Source organism: Protomyctophum bolini (assembly GCF_963924005.1).
Source record: "Protomyctophum bolini genome assembly, chromosome: 16".
Classification (NCBI taxonomy): Eukaryota; Metazoa; Chordata; class Actinopteri; order Myctophiformes; family Myctophidae; genus Protomyctophum; species Protomyctophum bolini.
In genome coordinates, this window is record NC_137877.1 from 11,567,343 (window position 1) to 11,589,172 (window position 21,830).

Genomic DNA, 21,830 nt, shown 5'->3' on the forward strand with positions numbered 1-21,830 from the left:
TTTATAGTACCAATGTACAGATTGTTTACTTATGATCCTAGATGACCATTTCTATGCATTTGATGTCTTGTCCTCGCTTACTGTAAGTCGCGCATGGATTAGAGCATTACTGCTAAATTGTTAGTATCTTTGTTTCCCACCCTTTCTCTTTCAACAAGCAGTTTGATGGATTAGTGGATAAAATGTACCTCAGTCTCTCTCTCTCTCTGATGTCCATATCAATAAAAAGGGCATTGTGTGATAGTAATGTGCATACTCAGACTTTTGCACTGATGAATCAGGGTTTTAACTCTATGGCCAGGATCAAGACTTTTGGCAGCAGGACCAGAAATCCCTGGTCATTCAAATAACAAATGGAGTGGGGAAATACCAACCCTTTGATTGAGGTTTATATAGAGTGGCTCTGGGTCTGCTTTGTGAGACCACTATTTTCCATCGCGAACTGGCTCCAGCACACTTTGCAGGATGACTAGCAAGGTAAGACAATTCTTAGGTTTTTTTGTTTCTCTGTATCTGTTACCTCATGTCTCATAAGACAGTCTAAACATAGCTGGAAGAACCCTGCAACATTTTAACCCCAAATGTATCAATGCAGGACATACAGTAATAACTTAGATTAGGTAGATTGTGTTGTGATCTTTCTGAACATGCCTGTGATATCACAAATTTGTATAGCTGACATGAACATTTCTTAAACTAGGCTAGATTAGGTGACATCCAGAGCTGAAACCCACTATTATTTCATAACATTGTGTGTGTGTGTGTGTGTGTGTGTGTGTGTGTGTGTGTGTGTGTGTGTGTATATTTTCTTTCTACAATGCAAGGTGTTCTAAGACTAAACAAATCAGATATAACGGAGGCACTGATATGCTTTATTTACACTGCACAGATCAATATCTTTGATTTAATATATGATCGTGTCATACATTCATCATTTGCTGCTTCCCTCTGTTTGCCTGCACATAGATCACCTTCTTCGAGGATCGGAACTTCCAAGGCCGCTCCTACGAGTGTGACACGGACTGCCCTGACATGCACCCCCATTTCAGCCGATGCAACTCCATCCGGGTGGAGAGTGGCTGCTGGGTGCTGTATGAGAGACCCAACTACACCGGCTACCAGTATGTCCTGACCAGGGGAGAGTACCCCGAGTACCAGCACTGGATGGGTTACAATGACTCCATTCGCTCCTGTCGTACCTTCTCCTATGTGAGTCTCCTATGGGATGTGTACCTTCACACTTAAGGTTCCACGGAAACTGCTGTACATTAAAGTCTGGGATATTACTACTACTACTACTACTACCTATTCTAATAATAATAACACATCTAAAAATGGCTGTTTAGATGTGTCTAATGACACATCTAAAAATGGCTGTGTTATCAGCCATTTGGCTGTGTTACCAGTAGCTGAAATTCCAATTGTAAATTGCCAGTCTGAGGAAAGGTCACAGACCTTGTATGTCCAATACCGTTACTTTTCAGGGAAAAAAATGTTTGTGAACCAATGTAGTTTTTATTTTCTTCACAAGCTCTTGTCAATACTTCTCATTAGTTAAATATTGGTTACATATTTATGGCCTGATTATAGATATCCTATGTTAAACTATCTGATTTGTTGTACACTTAAATAAATAAACAAATTATTTTTATTTTTAAATACTGAAAATAGCAGGTCTAAAAGGTCTTAAATAAACAGATTAAATAAAGAGCAACAAATTGCTTTATATAGTAGCCCCACCAATCAAAATGTGGTTCTTTATACTGCTTTGTGCCTCTATACAGACCAGCGAAGGGCCGTATCGCATGCGGATCTACGAGCGTCCCAACTTCCAAGGTCAGATGATGGAGTTCAGCGACGACTGCGAGTCCGTTCAGGACCAGTTCCGCAGCCGCGACATCTACTCCTGCAACATCGTGGAGGGCTACTGGACCCTGTACGAACACCCCAACTACCGCGGGCAGCAGTACTTCATGAGGCCCGGCGAGTACCGCAAGTTCAGCGACTGGGGAGCCACCAGCGCCACCACTGGATCCTTCCGTAGAATCACGGAATTTTAATCACTGAATTTGGATTTGGATCGGAATTCATCTTGACATTGTCTAATTAAAACACCTTCTGCCTCCTTGAAAAGCCACCTTCAAGCAGGCAGTAAGCCTGTTGATATAAAAAAGAATGTGCCTTTCTACATAACACGATGTAATACGAGACGGTAATGTCTGATTTTGGCCATGCAAAAGGGATTGACCTGAATATGGAATGATTTTAAAGTGATTTTAATAAATGGATCAAGTGTAAACTTTTCTGTCTTTTTGTGAATAAACATTTTGGTGTTGATTGAATTCAGTTGACTGGTTTATGAAGACTGTGAGTTAGAAATAGTCACACCAGACAAAAGTAATGTCTAATAGTCAAACTAGCAAATGCTATTTTGTTCCATTCCTCTTCTGATAGTGTTTATTATTATTATTCCTTTAATGTTCATAGATTAGTCTAAGTCCTGGTCCATGTTTTTCTCATTGATAGTTTAGTGTCACAATTGTGGGACACAAGTTGTGGGAAACAATTCCATTACGTTTTTTTTAAATGTCCCTAATCCGAAAAAAAAGGGACTGCAGAAAAATACCAGAATTATTTGAATTATTATGTAACAGCTGCAGCTTTAGTAAACTCACTCAACCACATATGTATTATGTTTAAAGGTGCTAAAGAATTAGATGAATATCATGATTCGTGACTGATTGAAAAAGGAACGCACAATAGTTGTTCATGTATATTTATGCACCTATAATTTAAATTCACTTTCATATTCAACACAAGATGAATGACAATGCCCCTGTGACACTGCGCTTTCTAGCACCTGTCAATGCTGTGGTTCTTGCTGGAAGCTGAATTCTGCCTGTGCTGGTAAACTATGTCAACAGGATTGGGAAGACTTCTGTAATGTTTCTGCTGACAGCAGGCCTGATTTGAATACCTACACAGCCGAAACTATATATAAACGTAACCTCTATCTCGTTGGCAAACGCATAGTGCGCAGCTCAACCAGGCAGCAACCATGATGGGCAAGGTTTGTGTTTAAACCAGCAACGACACCATGCTATAACTTTTATTTCTCACATTGTTGTCAAATGTGTCTTTTTTTATCCTGAGTGCTGGACAAAATTGATGAAATTGTGGCCTGTATTTTGCTTGTCTGCTAAATGTGAACCACTGCTTTATTTCCCCTCCATCAGATCATTTTCTACGAGGACAAGAACTTCGGCGGCCGTCACCATGAGTGCATGAGTGACTGTGCTGACCTGCACTCCATGTTTAACCGCTGCCAGTCCATCAGGGTGGAGAGTGGCATGTTCATGATCTACGACCGTTCCAACTACATGGGGAACCAGTACTTCATGAGGAAGGGAGAGTACGCCGACTACATGCGCATGATGGGCATGAGTGACTGTGTGAGGTCCTGCCGCATGATCCCCATGGTATGTCCTAATATATGTCTTTGCTGTCGATTGGAGACCTTCTATTTTGTTACTGTTATTTTTCAGGAAATGGAAATTTCTATGTCCAGAGAGAGAGAGAGAGAGAGAGAAATCTGTGTCCCAACAGATACAATGTAGTTATTATTTAGTCACTAGATCTTGTTAATGCATAAATATTTATATAATTCCTATTTTGGGCATGGCATTTTATAGGTGAAGATCTTTCGAAAACCTTTGACATGTTTCCGATAAGACAAGTTTGGAACTTATCGTCGACTTCCACTACTTCTGCGTGACATTGTCTTATGAAGTATAAAATGGTGCATTCATTTATGAAAGCACATTCAAATGGCTGCTCCATAACACATTGAGCTTTAAGTCTTTCGAAACTAAAAGCAGCTACTGCAAGTGTTATTTTGTAACTCCTGAATTGATATACCACTGTATGTGAAGGTGTTGACAAAACTGTTTCTCATCTCAGAGAACAATGTTACATGGAGCACAGTAATTTTGCATGTGATAGTGAATTACACTATCACATTATGATATAATGAAGTACACATTTGAAGTGAGACGGAGAGTAGAAGTTGCATACCACCAAAATGCATGTACTTCCGAGTAAAGATGCATTATTGTCTGAGACAACAAAGTGATGTCTATGTATGTCAACGTCATTGTCACAAAATACCATTGTTCACCTATAACAACTGCTTGAACCTATTGTCCCTGTCCCCGTTTAGCACCGTGGTAGCTACAGCATGCGTCTGTATGACCGCTTCGACATGGGAGGTCAGATGAGTGAGCTGAACGACGACTGCCCCGACCTCATGGGACGCTTCAACATGTCCGACTTCAACTCCTGCAACGTGATGGACGGTCACTGGCTGATGTACGAGCAGCCCCACTACAGGGGCCGTCACTTTTACATGAGGCCCGGCGAGTACAGGAGGTACAGCGACTGGGGAGGCATGAGCCCCAGGATTGGATCCATCAGACGCATCATGGATCTCTAAAGACAGCAACGTGCTCGTGAAGTGTCTCCTCTTTGCCTTGTCACACACGCTGAATAAAATGGCGTCAGTGCTCAAGTGTTTTCAGTTTTGTTCTTGCTCTCTGCTTTTGGAGGGCACATTTTCCGGTGTAGACATAATGGGAGCGGGGCCTGACTTCCTAGCTCTGATCAGCGGCTTCAATAAAATACTAGCAGCATTGACACTAAACACGCCTCAAGACTCAAGCGTTATCTATTAAATGACTGCAGAAATGTCTTTGTAGTTAGTCTCTAGAGTCCATCTGAAAGTAATTTTCCGAACAGTATTTGTCCCTCCATAACATTAGAATGAACTCTCAACTCTGTACATCATATTTACAGTGAGCATGAAAAACACAGATGTAAAGATAGTTTTAGCTACATCTTAGATTTTTTAAATCGCTAAATTTAATTAAAATATGTTAAAAAAAGTAGCAGATATACAAGTGACTTGTGACGTGTGAGCTAATCTGTCTGTCTGTCTGTCTGTCTGTCTGTCTGTCTGTCTGTCTGTCTGTCTGTCTGTCTATCCATCCATCCAATTATCTATCTATAAAAACAGTGCCCAGTGTACAACATTATCTTGTTTGTCCATGAGTCATGAGCTGTATGCAGCATTGTGTTGATTAATTTTCACCAGGTGTATTTACCTATGTTATATAAACAATACATTTTACCACAATGAATGTACTTTATGTATTGGACTTATTGTAGGAGGTAATGGCAAATCTAATTTGGTACAAACAACTCTGGGGGTAGACTGGTTCAGTTGAGCAGAGAGCATACCCGGTAATCTATTTACCGGCTTAAGTAAAATTACTTTAACTGCAAGCAGCTATTAGACGAGGTCCAGCCCAAAAAAATAAGAAAAAAATCACACTTGTGTGAAGTGAGGGGCGCTCGTATCATCATACATCATACAAGGGGTTGTCTGTCAACGATGTAGTCCCGTAACCAGGCTTATAGACTCCATTCGCATGTATGGAACAAATGCGGTAAAAAAGGATGAAAAGTGGATGGAGCAAATCATAACAATTTATTTAGGTCAGAGGTATTTTGACGAATGAGTGTGAGCTTCAGTTCCTGAGGGATCCTCTGCCATTGTGCCGAATTTCGTGAAGAATGATAGCACAGAACTGCTAAAATGGTGGAAATTTCACAGAAACAATAAGGGGTCTATGCCCATGGGGCTTGACCCATAATAATAATATATATAATATTAATATTAATATAATTAATATATTATTAATATTAATATTATATAATATAGATTATATTTATACTTAAACTTAAAGAGATATTTCATTTTCAAAAAACACCCCAGACAGTTACCACTTAAAACAAACTTAAAACTCCATTTTAACCATGATAGATTAATTGAAATATACCCAACCTTTTTTCTGCTGACTGATATTGTCCTTGAGAGGCCGTGGTTTTTCGTTTACTATTTTAATTTATTTTTAATCATTGGAAAATAACCTCCTCTAGAGCTCAAAAAAATCTGGCAGTGAATATAAAATATCTAATTACTGAATCAAGCAACTTAAAAAAACGGCTTTTCACATAAGCCAGCGTAGACGATAAAATGACCAAATGTTTTTTTTAAAGTGAAATATCCCTTGTAGAGACTGTTGTGACTTGTGATACATACCGGTACGTTCACTCTGTCCTACTGCATGTCTGAGTACAGAGACAGCGTGTGTGTGTGTGTGTGTGTGTGTGTGTGTGTGTGTGAGTGTGAGTGTGAGTGAGTAGAACCTTTGACCCCTGTCTGAGTAGGACAGCTGGGCTCCTGCAGCTTATGTCAACAACTGTGCTTGGCGCCTCCAAGGCACTCCAAGGCACCACACACACTATATGAGTACTATAATACAGTATTATAGTCACTATGTAATAAACAATCAAATCAGTATAGTAGTAAGTATAGTTCCACCGCCACTGAGTTCGCACGGGTGCGATTTTTGTTATACTCCTACAGATTTCGTCCAAAGCGCATGCAAATGGTACGTACACATATGATCATCTCTTAATCACCTCTATGGTCTTCATGGTCTCATGGTCATGATATCTCAGCTTTTTCAGATTCCTTTCTGATTAGCTATGAGGCTTTCAAAGTTTGCGGGAGGGGCCTGTTTTGCACTAAATGCTATAAATCATGAACCAATTGGTATGAAGCCTAAACACACTGCGAACAGGTCAAGGAAGAAACTCCACACCAAATTTGCTGTTGTATTCTGAATGTTACTGTTTGTATATTTTTAACCACCAGAGGGCAGTAGAATGATTAGCAGTGTATTAAACATCCAAATTATGAATTAATTGTTTAATAGAACAAAGAAGAATAAAAACAAAGAAACTGAATTTCAAATATTGTATGGTCAAATAGATTGGTCCAAATATCAGCTATTATGTTGGTGGAATTCAGAGTAAAACAGGCTGAGTTATAATAAAAATGAAAGTCATGAAAAGCTTTCATCTTTCGATATGTGAAAATACTCCTGTATATTTGATTTAAATATATCACGTAGGCTATACATATCACTTATAAGGACTAGCTGTGTGAGGGAATGTTAATTTCCTTAAATTTCCCACGCAAAAAGAAAAAGAAAATAAAACAACTGGAGTTGCTATTCAGTAATTGCTCATGTCTATAACAATGACCCCAAACACTAATGAAAACACTTACTTTAAATAATCTCTTTTTTGGGGGGGTGGGGGTCACTGTGTGTGGCAAGTGCAAAAGGCTATTACAATATGAATGACACACGCAGAGTTTGCATTTTGCATTCACTATAATATAGCCTATGTGACAGGTGTGTCTTCAATGAGCTGGATGGACCGCACAGGACAAGGCCGACAGAGTCCGTCCAACCAGCTAACATGGGGAAGGTAAACAGAATTGCAGGAAATAATTATTCAAGTTTATTGTTACCTTTATTAAGTTGTTTTCTTAGGGGTTTTCATTTGATGATCTTGAAACTTATTTGAAATAATTTGTGAGTTTTTATCATAATGTATAGTCTAGTAGTCATCATGCAGTATAACAATATTGTTTATCATAGATATTGTATAGGCCTATAGCTATTTATATTAACAGTTTAATGTGGATTTTGTGTATTGCAGAAACTGAAAGGGAACATTTATATAACTGTTTAATAGCAGCATTTCATATTGTCTAGATTATCTTCTATGAAGACGAGGGCTTTTGTGGCCACCATTGTGAGTGCACCGATGACTGCATGGACCTGCTTTGCCACTTATAACTGCTGTCACTCCATCAAGGTGGAGAGTGGACGCTTCATGATGTATGAAAAAGGCTGGTTACACGGGAAACCAGTACTATCTGAAGAAGGGAGAGTACCCTGACTACCACTGCTGGATGGGTGTTAATGACTCCATCAGCTCCTGTCGCCACATCCCCAGGGTAAGCTCTGTAAATATTGGGAAAACACCTTATGACATAGGCCTACTTAACCAGAATGTTTGTTGTATTATTATTAATTAATAGTAATATTAATAGTAATATTAATAGTAATATTAATAGTAATATTAATAGTAATATTAATAGTAATATTAATACAAATAAAATGTTACATGCTACATGCCCAAAATAGAGATGCCAGGTTGCAAGTGGTTAAATGAGATAAACAAGCTTTTAGAAGGGGTGAGGATCACATTTTCTCTAGTAGTCTGTAAGGGCCTTTAAGTCTTTTATCTGGCATATTTTATTGACTGCAGCAATTGAAATAAGATTATATGCATGATTTATTTGATTGACTGACAAGTTGTCTATCTTACTGACTTATACCATTCACAACCAGGAGTCTGGGTCATTCAACCTGTGTCTGTACCAGAGGATAGAGTTTGGCGGTAAGATCATGGATCTTGGGGAAGAAGACTGCCCCTGCGTCATGGCCCGCTTCAACATGAACAATATCTTTTCCTGCAATGTAAGAGACGGTAACTGGATCTTCTATGAGAACCCAAACTACCAGGGGAGGATGTACTTGATAAGGCCCGGCGAGTATGTAAGATTCAGCGAATGGGGTGGCAGAACCGCCAGAGTGGGCTCCATCAGACGCATTGTAGCCTTTTAGTAAATCTCTCTGCAGGTCACCATCCTCTCTATTACATCATCCTACTTCCAGGAATAAGACTTGGATATAAACTTGGATATCAAATTACATTTTGAATATGGTCTACTTTGACCCTAAACTTTTGGACTGAAGAGACACAAAAAGGTCATCGGACAATCATTGGTCAGGTCTTTGTCCTTGTTCTGATCAAACACATACATTGTTACTGGATTGCCACTGGTTATAATAATATCATATTTATATCTGTTTACGTTGAAGATGGAGTGCATGCCTCCCTAAAATATCATCAGGCACTATGATTATACTAGGAGGAAGATTTATTTAAAATAGAAAGTGAGTGTAGCGGAGTGGCTGCCTCTGCCTGATGGCCTCAAAAGTCTAATATCCCAGGGATATCCCTTTGGTCTAGTGGTTAAGATGTTGGACTTTCACGTGGGAGGCCAGAGTCGAATCTCAGGCGTCACATCATGTGTTAAAATGATGATTTTATGTGGCCACACCCACCATTAAGTATACCTGGTATACCTTAGCACCACCCACCTGAACTTGTTGTATGATAATGGGGGAGGGGTTAGGGTCATGATGTCACTAAAGTACTGAATTTTCCTTATGACTCAAAGGCTTTTAACTTTCAGGAAGAAACCAAAAAGTCACATGGAAGACATATTCGAATATTATAACCACACCTGGGGTAATGTTGACACAGTAATGACATACAAAACAGAAAAAGTACAAAAAGCATTGGCTTCATCATAAAGTGCACCCAAGTCAATGAATTCAATTCAAACTCTTCCTATTGTTAACTTTCATGAAATCAAATGATACTGAAGATCTTATTATTCTCTATTACGTTGTCGGCCCATACCGTTCCAAACAGTAAAGTGTTATTGTATTATCTTTACTGCCCAATGCAATGTACAAGACCCTATTACACATCTGCCATATTTTTGCTGAGACTACGTAGTGTGAACTGTACTGTATCGGTCCAGTGTGCTGTAGTGTTTTCGAGGAGAATTGTGATGAACGTAGGGAATGAACAATAAATCATTGGATACTGTACATAAACAGATCGTTGCACCCACAGACCCCCACCCCTGATCCATCATCACTATGAGGGATATATTTGAATGACAATACTTTATGCTGTGCAATCACACAGCTGCCCTTTTATTTCTTTTTTTTATATAAAGGACAGTGGCTTGGCCCGACGGACAGCACTGAGCAGTAATACAGCCTGATCATGACCATGGGGAAGGTAAAGCATCGTTCTCATTTTATCTCCTCTTTTATAAATACACATTTGATCTTACATTAAAAAAAAAATTGCTTTGGTGTTCCTCACTGAGATCCTTACGTATGTCTCTTTCATTTACAAGACAGTGGCTTTTACCTCTGAATTAGAATGCATACAATGTATTGAACATTACTGTGTGTGTGTGTGTGTGTGTGTGTGTGTGTGTGTGTGTGTGTGTGTGTGTGTGTGTGTGTGTGTGTGTGTGTGTGTGTGTTCTTGTGCATGTGTGTGTGTGTGTGTGTGTGTGTGTGTGTGTGACTGTGTGTGTGTGTGTGTGTGTGTGTGTGTGTGTGTGTTACAGATAATTTTCTATGAAGACAGGAACTTCCAGGGACACTCTCATGAGTGCAGCAGTGACAGCTCCGACCTTCACTCCTACTTCACCAGGTGTAACTCCATTCGGGTGGAGAGTGGCTGCTTCATGGTCTACGAGAGGGTCAACTACACGGGAAACCAATACTACCTGAGGAAGGGAGAGTACGCTGATAACCAGCGCATGATTGGCATCAATGACTGCATCAGATCTTGTCGTTTGATTCCCCTGGTAGGTGACGCAACTGGACTGACCATGTCACTTGCCAGAAATCTGTCAATTTCAGCTAGCTACACGGACATGTGGCAATGGCCTAACATAGACCTGGTGCATAATAATAAAAAAAGAAGAATACACACACACACACACACACACACACACACACACACACACACACACACACACACACACACACACACACACAGCACACAGCATTATTAGTATAATTTTGTAGATATATATTGATATATATATATGTTAATGTCACTATACATTTTATGAATTTATCTAGAACCACTTCAACTAATTAAACTGCATAATACTACAATGATTTGTTCACCAGCCATAATGCCCAGACAGTATTCATGTAATCCTCCATTGATCATAAATTATTTCCTGAAATGTTTACATTTTATCGGTGTACCCAATACAATGCATATCGCCTTTGATAAATATTTGGTTCATCCAAATAATAGACATTCATTTGGAAGGAGGTAATAACTCTTTTACCTCTTCCCATTACTACTGAAAACGAACCTGAATTAGCTTTGAATACCATTCACCCTGTCTTGTTATAGTAACTGAGTGTGCGATTATTATGTGCCAGCATCGAGGCTCCTACAGGCTGAGGCTGTATGACCACGCTGACCTGGCTGGACAGATGCTCGAGCTGGTCGACGACTGCCCCAATGTCCAGGAACGCCTCCGAACGGCTGACATTAGCTGTAACGTGATGGACGGCCACTGGCTGATGTACGAACAGCCTAGCTACAAGGGCAGAGCGTGCTACCTGAGGCCCGGAGAGTACAGGAGATACAGTGATTGGGGTGGTGTTAGCCCCAGGGTTGGCTCCCTGAGAAGGATCCTCGACAACTAATTTGCCTCTCTGTCTTAAATAAACATTGACCAAACAAAACATAAAGCTTCTGGTTATGTCAGTCTCATTCTATGGCCTATAGTTGATATTGGTTGAGTATTCTGTGTAAACAAACTCTTCTGCACTATTTAATTTAAACTGCTACTACTTTAAACTACTGTAAATATATTACCGTATATGCCAGTAAGATAATCCATCCATCCATCCATCCTCAACCGCTTTTCCGTAGTCGGGTCGCGGGTGGTAAGATAAGGATTATTCAATAGGGTATATTATACGTTACCTTTATTTAAATAATATAGGAACATAATTGATATAGCTTATACTCTACATCAGTGATACTCAACCTCAGGCCTGCGGGCCACATCAGGCCCGCGGGACCATTATGACTGGCCCACCAATGAAAATCTAAAAAAAAGAAGAAAAAAAAATCTGGAAAATGAAATAAAAATAAATATATCTGAATGAAGTTATCTTTAATTACATTATTATAAGTAATACTATTAGAGTTGTACTATTACTCGAACGAAAATAAAAGCTTGGGGGGGGGGGGGGGGGAGATGCAATGCAAATGAAAGACATGTACTGTGTATCCCTATTCCCTGACATAATTTTATAGCTAAACGGACAGAATTCTATTTTATTTGAATGATGAAACCCAGCTGCCATTAATAGTTGGAAATGGAAATGGAAATTGCGGAAATTGCGGAAATGGAAATTGCGGAAATTGTAATTGCGGAAATGGTGGAAATGGAAATTGCGGAAATTGCAGAAATTGCTCATTTTACTCAGTCAGCCATATCACTACTCATTTTTTTTCATGAAAAAGGTCATAGCTGGGTAATCTATTTTCAGGCAAATTGTGTTTATTGTATTTTATTTTACTCAGCCATAACAATTTATTTTCTGTTAACCAACTTGCTGGCTGGCAGGCAGGCAGACAGCTACTCATAGACAGGCAGACAGACAGACAGCTACTCATGGAGAATTGGACAGGCAATAAAGCAATTGAAAGAGAGAAGTTATCAAGTATCATTAATGTCGTAATTTTATCTACTGGCCCGTGGCCCCTTGCCATTTTTGTAATGTGGCCCACAGGTAAATATATTTGAGTATCCCTGCTCTACATTATAGTTAAATCCCTAGCTTATTACAGAAAAACATTCCAGAGATGTGTAATTTACTTGCAGTGCAGTCAGTAGAATGTGCAGTCAATTTGAACTGTGTATCACTGTCACATACTGATACTTAAGGAAAGAAAAATATGAACCAGAAAATATGGATCCGAAAATGTCTTTGAAATGCTGCACAACATTATGTATTACATAGTATGCATACTATATAGATAAGTAATACTAATATATTTATTATAATATCTCTCCACACTGGAGAGATTCTTTTTAACTAATTCATACTAATGTTTTCCATTTGATCACTCAAACTTTGACAAAAGAGATACTTTTGAAATGAAATGGATGTAATAAAAAATAAAAAACGAAAAAAAGTAAAGAGATCTTTATAGTATGTGGTATAATATACCACATACTATAAAGATCTCTTTACTTTTTTCTCTAAAGGAACCCTTACAAGTCTGTAAAGCTGAGAGCATGGAACCAAATGGGCCTGTAAGGATCCATTTGGTTCCATTTGTATACTCTCTGAGTTATTGAGGTCCTTGAAATTCAAAGGTTTAATAAACTATAAATGTTATGGTCCATATTAATGGACTGACTTAATATGGTATATATATATACAATATCTGTTTTATAGTCCAAAATAACATACTGATCTGCTATATATCATACAATATATGTTATGGTCCAAATTGATGCAATGACTTTCTATGGCATACAGTTTTGTTATGGCTTTCATAAACTTGTCTTATACGACATCTATTATGGTCCAAATTAACCGACTGACTTACTATTGCAACTGTTAAGGTCCTTGCAGTGATGGAATAATACAAATTTGCCAGACAATTCATTACTTGCTTATAAAAAATACCATTTCTGAATCTACAGAATACGTACGTCTGATCATCCACAGAGTTAAGTAACAGAGGTTCAACTGTAGGGTACAACGTAGCCAGTAGATTCCAGGCAATATAATACGCCTTTCACTGTAAACAGTAAACAGTTTTCAGTGTAAATCTTACATTAACCACCAGCTATACAGCCAATGAGATACATATCTGAAATGAAAACAACAGAGCTGTTTTCCATGTGGTATAACTTGGGTACGATTCAAACAATAACACACTGTATGGCTGTGGTAGAGCAAGGGAATTGTAGTCCATTAACACATCAGTTTTGAAAACATTTGAGTGTGTAGTTGAAGAGATGGCCAAAATTAAAGAAAAATATGACAATTAAAATCTTGGCACATACAGTACATTAACACAATACAAATCATGACAAATTAAAATTGTTCAGTTGAGTAGCGTAATAGTTCTGTATGTTTATTTGCATACATGAGGGCTGCCAATGCAGACCACTAGGGAGAGTGAATGGCTTCCTGCTCAGTTACGGAACATATTTAATGCAAAAGGGGTGTTCCATATTGTTCTGTAGCCATTGTCCATTGGACGTGTGGATACCATACTAGTCTTTTCCTTTGTCCATGCGTGTCAAAACACCAAACCAGTTAATTATTTATCCCTTTTTTTTCAGATACAAATCCATATTTCTGGCTCAATGTTGTGCTGTAACAAAAAGGTAAACATGTGCTAGTAGCCTTCAATTATTACTGTGAGCATTTGAATAACAATACTTTGTTTGTCAAGAGGTAGAGTATAAAACCCACTGAAAACATGTGGAGTCTCTCCAGTGGAGATCATGGGCAAGGTAAGTAGGACTTATTTTCCTCTCTGTCAAAATGAACTGTAAGCTGTGTCACTATCCTGCTCTCTGTATTGTTTTATTTAGCCTATGATACAGAACATTATTCTTTTCTCCCAATTGTCTGAAGCCAATTTTTCAACCACTAAATACAATATTTTAAGCTGTTTGCTCTTGACTTTTATTTCCAAAATACAGATTATCTTTTACGAGGACAGGAACTTCCAGGGTCGGAGTTATGAGTGCAGCAATGACTGCACAGACCTTCACTCATACTTCAGCCGTTGTAACTCCATCAAGGTGGATAACGGCTGCTTCATGATCTACGAACGGCCCAACTACATGGGCCATCAGTACTTCATGAGAAGAGGGGACTATGCTGACTACCAGAGATGGATGGGCTTCAGTAGTTGTATTCGTTCTTGCCGCATGATTCCAATGGTAAGCACCCATCATTTGATGCCACAACAGACACACTGTAGGCTAAGCGCGTAACCAGAGGAACTATTGCCTCACAGTCTGGAGTTAGTTTAAAAAAAAATGTAACATAATAGTTCTCATTTGTGCTGGAATTGATGTGTTATTCTTTACATTGTGATTGTTTTTTTCTCTATTGGTTCCACAGTATCGTGGTTCATATAGGATGCGTATCTATGAGAAGGCCGACTTCAGTGGTCACATGATGGAGTTCATGGACGACTGTCCCTGTGTGTCGGACCGTTTCCACCATCGCCACGTCTACTCCTGTAACGTCATGAATGGCTACTGGATCTTCTATGAATACCCCAACTACCGAGGAAGACAGTACTTACTGAGGACCGGGGAGTACAGGAGATACCGTGAATGGTGTGCCACCTGTGCCATTGTCGGCTCCTTCAGAAGGGTCTCTGACTTTTAGCCATTTTGCTAATACTTGCCTGTAAATACCTACCCTTTAGTTTATTAAAGATATTGAATTTTTAACCAGCTTTTGGAATTTGTTATCTTTTCTTGCCTAAGATTGTCTCGTTGCCTCTCATCTCTCTCTCTAGTCATGTGTATCAAGAGTACATGGCTACGTACATTTAGTGGGGTTCTTATGAATTGAGGAAAATATAGAAAACATGTTTGCAGTGCTTTTACTTTGCGACTTCTAACCCATAATAAAAAGGACATAAGATGTGTCTGTAGGCTAATTGTGATGTAATTATGCCTCAAACATAAAATATTCTACCACAGTATCTTGACACTATGAGAACATTGATGGGCAGGGCTGTCATAAAGCGCTGTAAAGTCCCCATAGTGTGTGGACAAGGAGTTTTCATGAACCCTAGTCTTATCAGTCATTGTATCAATCATATTGATTGTTTGATACAGAATACACATTTACACTGTGTATTCTTTGCTTATTGTGTTTTGTGTTGTAATTTGTTGTGAACTGTACAGAGACCCCTTGGGGTGATGTTGCACTATTAATACAAACTGAAACTGAACTAAAGAAACACCACTATAACGAATGTAATCTGTGAAGACAATTATCGATTTTTACACAAATTAGATTGACAGAAGAACCCCACCACCATTTTAAGTAGTTGACTCTGGTTCTTTCATTATTAATTTCATCATTATACTATGTTTAAAGGAGCCGAGTATCATCTTCTCATGGGGCCCTACTGGCAAAGGCCCTTATGCTGATTTAAAATGTGGTTATCAAAGTACTAGTGGTTATAAAGTACAGGTGCATAACAACATTTGATATGCAATGATGGATCCTGTTATGTTCAATAAGCCTTAAAACAATGCAGATCACACTAAATTATTATCCAAAACAAGAACGTTTCTTCCCCTTATGGTGAAACATAATTTAAATGTCAACATTTATATTGTTAATGATATTCTTTGTTTCATTAATGTCTCTATAGTAGCCTATACGTAATGGTTGTTGAGACCACTTCAGTAAAGAAATATTTGGGAGCATAAAATGGTCTGCAGATTTTTTTCATTTCTTGATTTGTGACTTTATTTTGATCCAGCACCCAGCGGTAGACGTGCTTGTCCTTTTTGGCTGTTTGTTCAGCCTCCTCTACATAACTGTACTTGCTAAATGAATATAAGAAAAATACAACAATATAATAGTTTACAAAGTCACAAATTATTATATTATATGAAGTTATATTATATGAAGCCTAAAGGTTATAAATATAACCTTGTCTCACACCCTACAGTATTATACCAAAGCACAAATGCAGCTTTAATTATTTTGAATTCTGTAATAAAATCTGTAAATAATTTTATTGGTGACATAGTAGGCAATCAATAATCAGGGCTGGGGGCGCCCGCTGGCCAAGTGGTCCAGCCACACATAGGCTCCGGCCTGACAGCGCATCGCGTGTTCAAGTCCCGTTCATGACGACCCTTGCTGCATGTATCTCCCCCTCTCTCTCTCTCTCTCTCTCTCTCTCTCTCCCTCCCTCCCGTCCATCTTCACCTGATACTATCAATAAAGGTAGAAAAGACAAAAACAAATCTTTAAAAAAAAGAAAAAATTAGGGCAGCACCTACTATTTTAATTTATGTTCTCTTGTGCGCTGAGCAGAGATGATGTGGGTGCACTCTGGTCATGTACTTTCCATTAGTGATTATCAGACCACATACTGTACAGTACAGTACAGTAGAATGTTCTCACTCATAGTAGGTGACACACAATGCTTATGCTTATAATAGACAATGGGGGTCATTGCTGCCAGAAATGTATGGATGGACATCTATTGTAACACATTTATCGGCACCATTCAGCAAAAGTCATACTGCTAATTCATCAGCTTTGTGCATTTGAATAACAACACAACATGGCCCCGGGGTTTTGTATAAAATGGAACCGGAATCATGGAGTTGGCAGAGCAAGTTGATACATCCACTGTGCAGCCACCTAAACTATCATCATGGGCAAGGTAAAGAATCTGTATTTACATCAATATAACACACAATTTACACAAATGTAAAAAAAACAACAACTAAACCAATTCCAACACAATTAGAGAAAACAATAGCTACACAAATTCAATGTATGTCAATGCATAATTTTTGGAAAGATGGCTACAAAACTTAACTGCCAAACTTTCCTCCGTTTCAGATCGTCTTTTACGAGGACAGGAACTTCCAGGGTCGTTCCTATGAGTGCATGAGCGACTGCTCCGACATGTCCACCTACCTGAGCAGGTGCCACTCCTGCAGGGTGGAGAGCGGCTGCTTCATGGTCTACGAGAGGGAGAACTTCATGGGCCAGCAGTTCTTCATGAGGAGGGGAGAGTACAATGACATGCAGCGCATGATGAGCCAGGGACTGACTTTTGATAACTTCAGGTCCTGCAGAATGATCCCCCAGGTAAGAAACGTTATGTGCTGTTTACCATGTCATTTAAACTACAGTACAGTAAGGATTGTCATGTTAGACCAGAAATGTTTTACTATGTGTGTACTATAATTTATAGCGTGTATAGCAATGCTTTGTTAGTAATAATGTCCATGTATGCGGCATTACAGTACAGAGGCCAGTTCAGGATGAGGATCTACGAGAGGGAGAACTTCGGCGGACAGATGAACGAGCTGATCGAGGACTGTGACTCCATCATGGACCGTTACCGCATGAACGACTGCCAGTCCTGCCACGTGATGGACGGCCACTGGCTGATGTACGAGCAGCCCCAGTTCAGAGGCAAGATGATGTACATGAGGCCCGGAGAGTACAAGAGCTTCAGGGAGATGTACATGGGAAGTGGAATGAGCAACATGAAGTTCATGAGCATGAGGCGCATCGCCGATATGTGCTAGACTGTATAGTTTACGAAAGTAAATAAATGTAATATGGAATTCATACATGTGACGTGTCTATGCTTTATTTATTTTAATGTGTTGTCCTTAGAGACCTTTATTGCAAATTCTCTGATAAAAATAATTATAACAACAACTCAGTAGTTCTAATACCGGTACATGTATTCACACACATAATATAGAGACAGTATAGGCAATCAATGCTGCAGTGTCAAGCTGCGCTTAAAGTGACACTACGATTGTTGCCCAGGGCAGCCTGTGCGGATTATAGGAAAGGGATGCTATTATCCATTGAGACGTGAGTACAAGAATGACTGTAATAGTAGACTAGATTAAATACCTATAGACCACCAACACTGCAAACAAACCAACACGAACAATAGCTGCACCCTGACTGTTTTTAATGGAATTTAACCGTAATTGGTATCATTGGTGACACAAGTGGTAATCAGTACTAATCACGTGTGGCAGGGTTAGGGAAGCCACAAGGCTAATAGTACAAGGCTAATAGTGCTCCATGGCAGGGGTAGGCCATTGGGCAGCACAGTGCCAAAGGTTGGAGCTTCAGCAGTGTGGCATCATGGCTGGCTCCAGAGCTTCAGCAGTGTGGCATCATGGCTGGCTCCAGAGCTTCAGCAGTGTGGCATCAGTGTTTGCTCCCGTGCTTGCGGTTATGTTTAGGTTAGGGTTAGAGATAGGGATAGTAATGACCAATGGGAGGTCGGACAAACGGGAGGTCGGACCAATGGCATGTTACCTTATGAAGGGCAGAGAGGTCTTTTACGCCGAGCTGGGAACGAGCTCAGCGTCGGTCGCTCCTCCCTCTCCTCTGCTGTGGGAAGTTGCCTGATGATGAGGGAGCCATGTACAGACCAGGCCTCCAGAGTGGCTGGGAAACTGTGACGCCTCCCTCTCCTCTGCTGTGGGAAGTTGCCTGATGATGAGGGAGCCATGTACAGACCAGGCCTCCAGAGTGGCTGGGAAACTGTGACGCCGCCCTACCATACTGGCCAAAGCTGGAACTGCAGGCGGAAGAGCATGCAGCTGGGGTTTAACCAAGGGGCCAGTGAGGCACTCCAACTTTGAAGCACTGGGCCCTAGTGGTAAGAGGAAGGACTGCAGGCGGACCCGTGGATTCATGACGAGGACACCCAGTGCAGCTGGGCTTTAACATTGAGCGCTCGGTTGCACTTCCGCATTTAGCTGAATCGGCGAAAAAAGGCGGAAATAGACGGTCCTTCCGGGTGCTTCAAAATGCCACTGAGCAACTGACATGAATAGCGGGGGGGGGGGGGAGCTTCGCGCCAGATCAGTCTCTATCCTTTTAATACTCTATGGGTTTAACACAGAGCCCTCGTTCATGAATCGATTCAGCCGAGTTAGCACTTCCGCATTTTTCTTGATAAATGCGGAAGTAGAGCGTTCTTCCGGGTGTTTCAAACGCCACTGAGCAACTTTCGTAGCAATGAATTGCTGGGGGCGGGGCAGTCCACCCTAGTCTAGTTTATAAGTACCTCTATGGTACAGACCCCTGGGGGACCCCGGTCAAGAGAGTAAGGGCGGATGAGAGCCAACCTTTCCACGAAAGTTCAGTAGTTCCGACCAGTTAAGCAAGAGGATAACTACTAGATGTACTAGTTCTGAAGTGCCTTCACGCACGCATATACACACACACACGCACGTACGTACGCACGGCACGCACACACATACACACACACACACACACACACACACACACACACACACACACACACACACACACACACACACACACACACACACACACACACAGCATTATATGTTACTAAAATTATGCTGGATTTTATTGCTGAACTCGAAGAAGTTACTTAGACTAGTAGTGTATTAGAAAAGCAAAGAGGTAAAAGAAAAGCTATCAGACTTCAGCACCATGGATAGCTCTCTGACATGTGGTAATAAACAAGCAGTCAGTCAAATAAACAATAAGTCAATTAATCAACTAACTACACAAATGTTTGGATAGCTGTTATTGGGCAGAAGAAGAAAAATAACTTTATTTTACTCATCTTAATGGCATTGTCATTTTAATGGCATTTAATGAGGCATATGGTGCATTGAGCATTGTGCAAAAATCTTCTTGCATTGTTCTAGAAGGGTGAATGTTGATTTTGTGTGCAAGCATGCTTTTCTTTATTATTATTTTGAGTTGCAGTGTTTTGGAAGCAGCCAGCATTGATGACTCTAATTAGAGGAGTAAGTTGAACAGGTGCAGGGCATGAACTAATGACTTCATTGCAGGCTGCCATTGCATGGTTCTGTCTGGAAGGCTCTCCCTATATAAAGGCCACGTGTTGAAGACTGAACCAGTTTTGCCCTAGACACGGTATGTGAGTGACACTCAAGAGGACTCCAGCGAGGACAGAGGAGAGGACCTGGATTGGAGAAGGAACCAAATGGACCCCCAGTGTCCCCACTGCCTGGAAAGGGAAGTTAATGCACAAACCACTTAATCTGCACTCAAATTCGAATGATTGGAAATTGTGGCCTTTAATGGCTCTGCATTCTGCATCCTATAGTGCTTTAACCTGGACAGCTACGAAAGAAATAACCCTTTGCTTCATTGAACATTGAACTGAATTGCATGCTCTGCTGCTCTGAAAGAATAATTAATTATAATAATTATTGAACTTTGAACATTGGATATTATATTCCATTGCTCTGCTTTTATTATTCCATAGTGGTCACATCTTATAACTGTATTTTAATTATTGTTCAAACACTACTGTGTAACACTGTCGCGCACGAAATCACGTAATGGCTGCTAAAAACTCAGCTTCCCATCATGCAGCTGTGCACAGTGTGAAGCTCAACAGTGACACCTGTTGGTACTCTAAACAGGCATAGGGACAGACATTGCTGCAGAAGGAGCGAGCGAGTGCATTCTCCAGCAACGGCATCAGCCGCGACGCTGCCAGGGGTGGGGGGACGCTGCCAGGGATGGGGGGACGCTGCCAGGGATGGGGGGCGGCAGCTGCCCTATGTCACGGGCTGTTGCCGTCATGCGATGCGCGAACTTGCGCCGTGCTTGCGGTTAGGGTTAGCCGCAATTTGCAACTCTAGATTTTTTTAAAATAATGGGATGAATCTAGAGTTGCAATAATACCCCTCCATTGACTACCCAGGCTACCCTTCATTGACATTGGGCTTGTTTTGGTTGCTTATTTGCAATGTGAGTCACATTGCAAAGTTGCACAGTAGCTCAAGTATTGCTTTTTGTATTGATTGAAGTATTTATTAACAGTTTGGAGAATCACAGTACATTACAGTATTCCATCTCTTGTAATCTGTGTAATCAGGAAGTAATGGTATCAGTTTAATTTGGGGTGCTTTTAGTGTACAGTAGGCTATAGCCTATCATTCAGCTCCCTCTTTACAGTTTACACACATTGAATTGCACGTGCATGCATGGCTACAATGAAATTCAGGTTGGCATATTATGGCTACACTTGTAAGAACTTCAAAGACTTCAAAGATTAGGCTTTCTAAATGTATTAAATCAGTCATAATGGAAGCGAGCTTATCAAAGCTTATGCTTAATGCCGTGACTTTGACGTGTATTGTTCTCTCAAGCGAACCCTTTACCAAATTCTAGAGAACAAAAGATTTCTCTAGCAAAAAAACGTGCCTTCCTTTTCCCATTGTAAATTCTGATTGCCAAGCGTAGCTCTTTTATATCCTCCCGAAATACAAACATTGCTGTTAGTCAAAATGACTTGTCAGCCTTTTTGAAAAGATAGCGTGGGTGCCAAATTACAAAAGACATTATAGTTTTAATTGTCAGGATTCTGAATCACCACTTTATAAATAACAATAGCCTCAATGTTGAAAGTGAACT

General features: G+C 40.0%; 4 protein-coding genes across 4 annotated transcripts; all 4 read left to right on the top strand.

The window, feature by feature from the left end:
- Window positions 1–425: 425 nt before the first annotated feature.
- LOC308330419 (gamma-crystallin-3-like) lies at window positions 426–4,492 on the top strand (the record flags this gene model as incomplete). The annotated part of the gene is made up of 5 exons (XM_080785270.1): window positions 426–477; window positions 967–1,209; window positions 1,785–2,054; window positions 3,237–3,479; window positions 4,220–4,492. The coding sequence occupies exons 1-5, from the start codon at window positions 466–468 to the stop codon at window positions 4,490–4,492; spliced, it is 1,041 nt and encodes a 346-aa protein (XP_080641396.1). The 5' UTR covers window positions 426–465.
- A 2,833-nt stretch (window positions 4,493–7,325) lies between these two features.
- LOC308330766 (gamma-crystallin 1-like) lies at window positions 7,326–8,823 on the top strand. The gene is made up of 3 exons (XM_080785764.1): window positions 7,326–7,398; window positions 7,689–7,933; window positions 8,331–8,823. Exons 2-3 carry the CDS (start codon window positions 7,817–7,819, stop codon window positions 8,604–8,606), a joined length of 393 nt encoding a protein of 130 aa, XP_080641890.1. The 5' UTR covers window positions 7,326–7,398; window positions 7,689–7,816; the 3' UTR covers window positions 8,607–8,823.
- LOC308330765 (gamma-crystallin M1-like) lies at window positions 8,383–17,956 on the top strand (the record flags this gene model as incomplete). Its single annotated transcript, XM_080785763.1, has 4 exons — window positions 8,383–8,459; window positions 9,797–9,861; window positions 17,259–17,510; window positions 17,669–17,956. The coding sequence occupies exons 2-4, from the start codon at window positions 9,847–9,849 to the stop codon at window positions 17,954–17,956; spliced, it is 555 nt and encodes a 184-aa protein (XP_080641889.1). The 5' UTR covers window positions 8,383–8,459; window positions 9,797–9,846.
- On the top strand, window positions 14,144–15,044 carry LOC308330336 (gamma-crystallin M2-like; the record flags this gene model as incomplete). The annotated part of the gene is made up of 3 exons (XM_080785185.1): window positions 14,144–14,152; window positions 14,345–14,587; window positions 14,772–15,044. 3 exons carry the CDS (start codon window positions 14,144–14,146, stop codon window positions 15,042–15,044), a joined length of 525 nt encoding a protein of 174 aa, XP_080641311.1.
- Window positions 17,957–21,830: the final 3,874 nt, after the last annotated feature.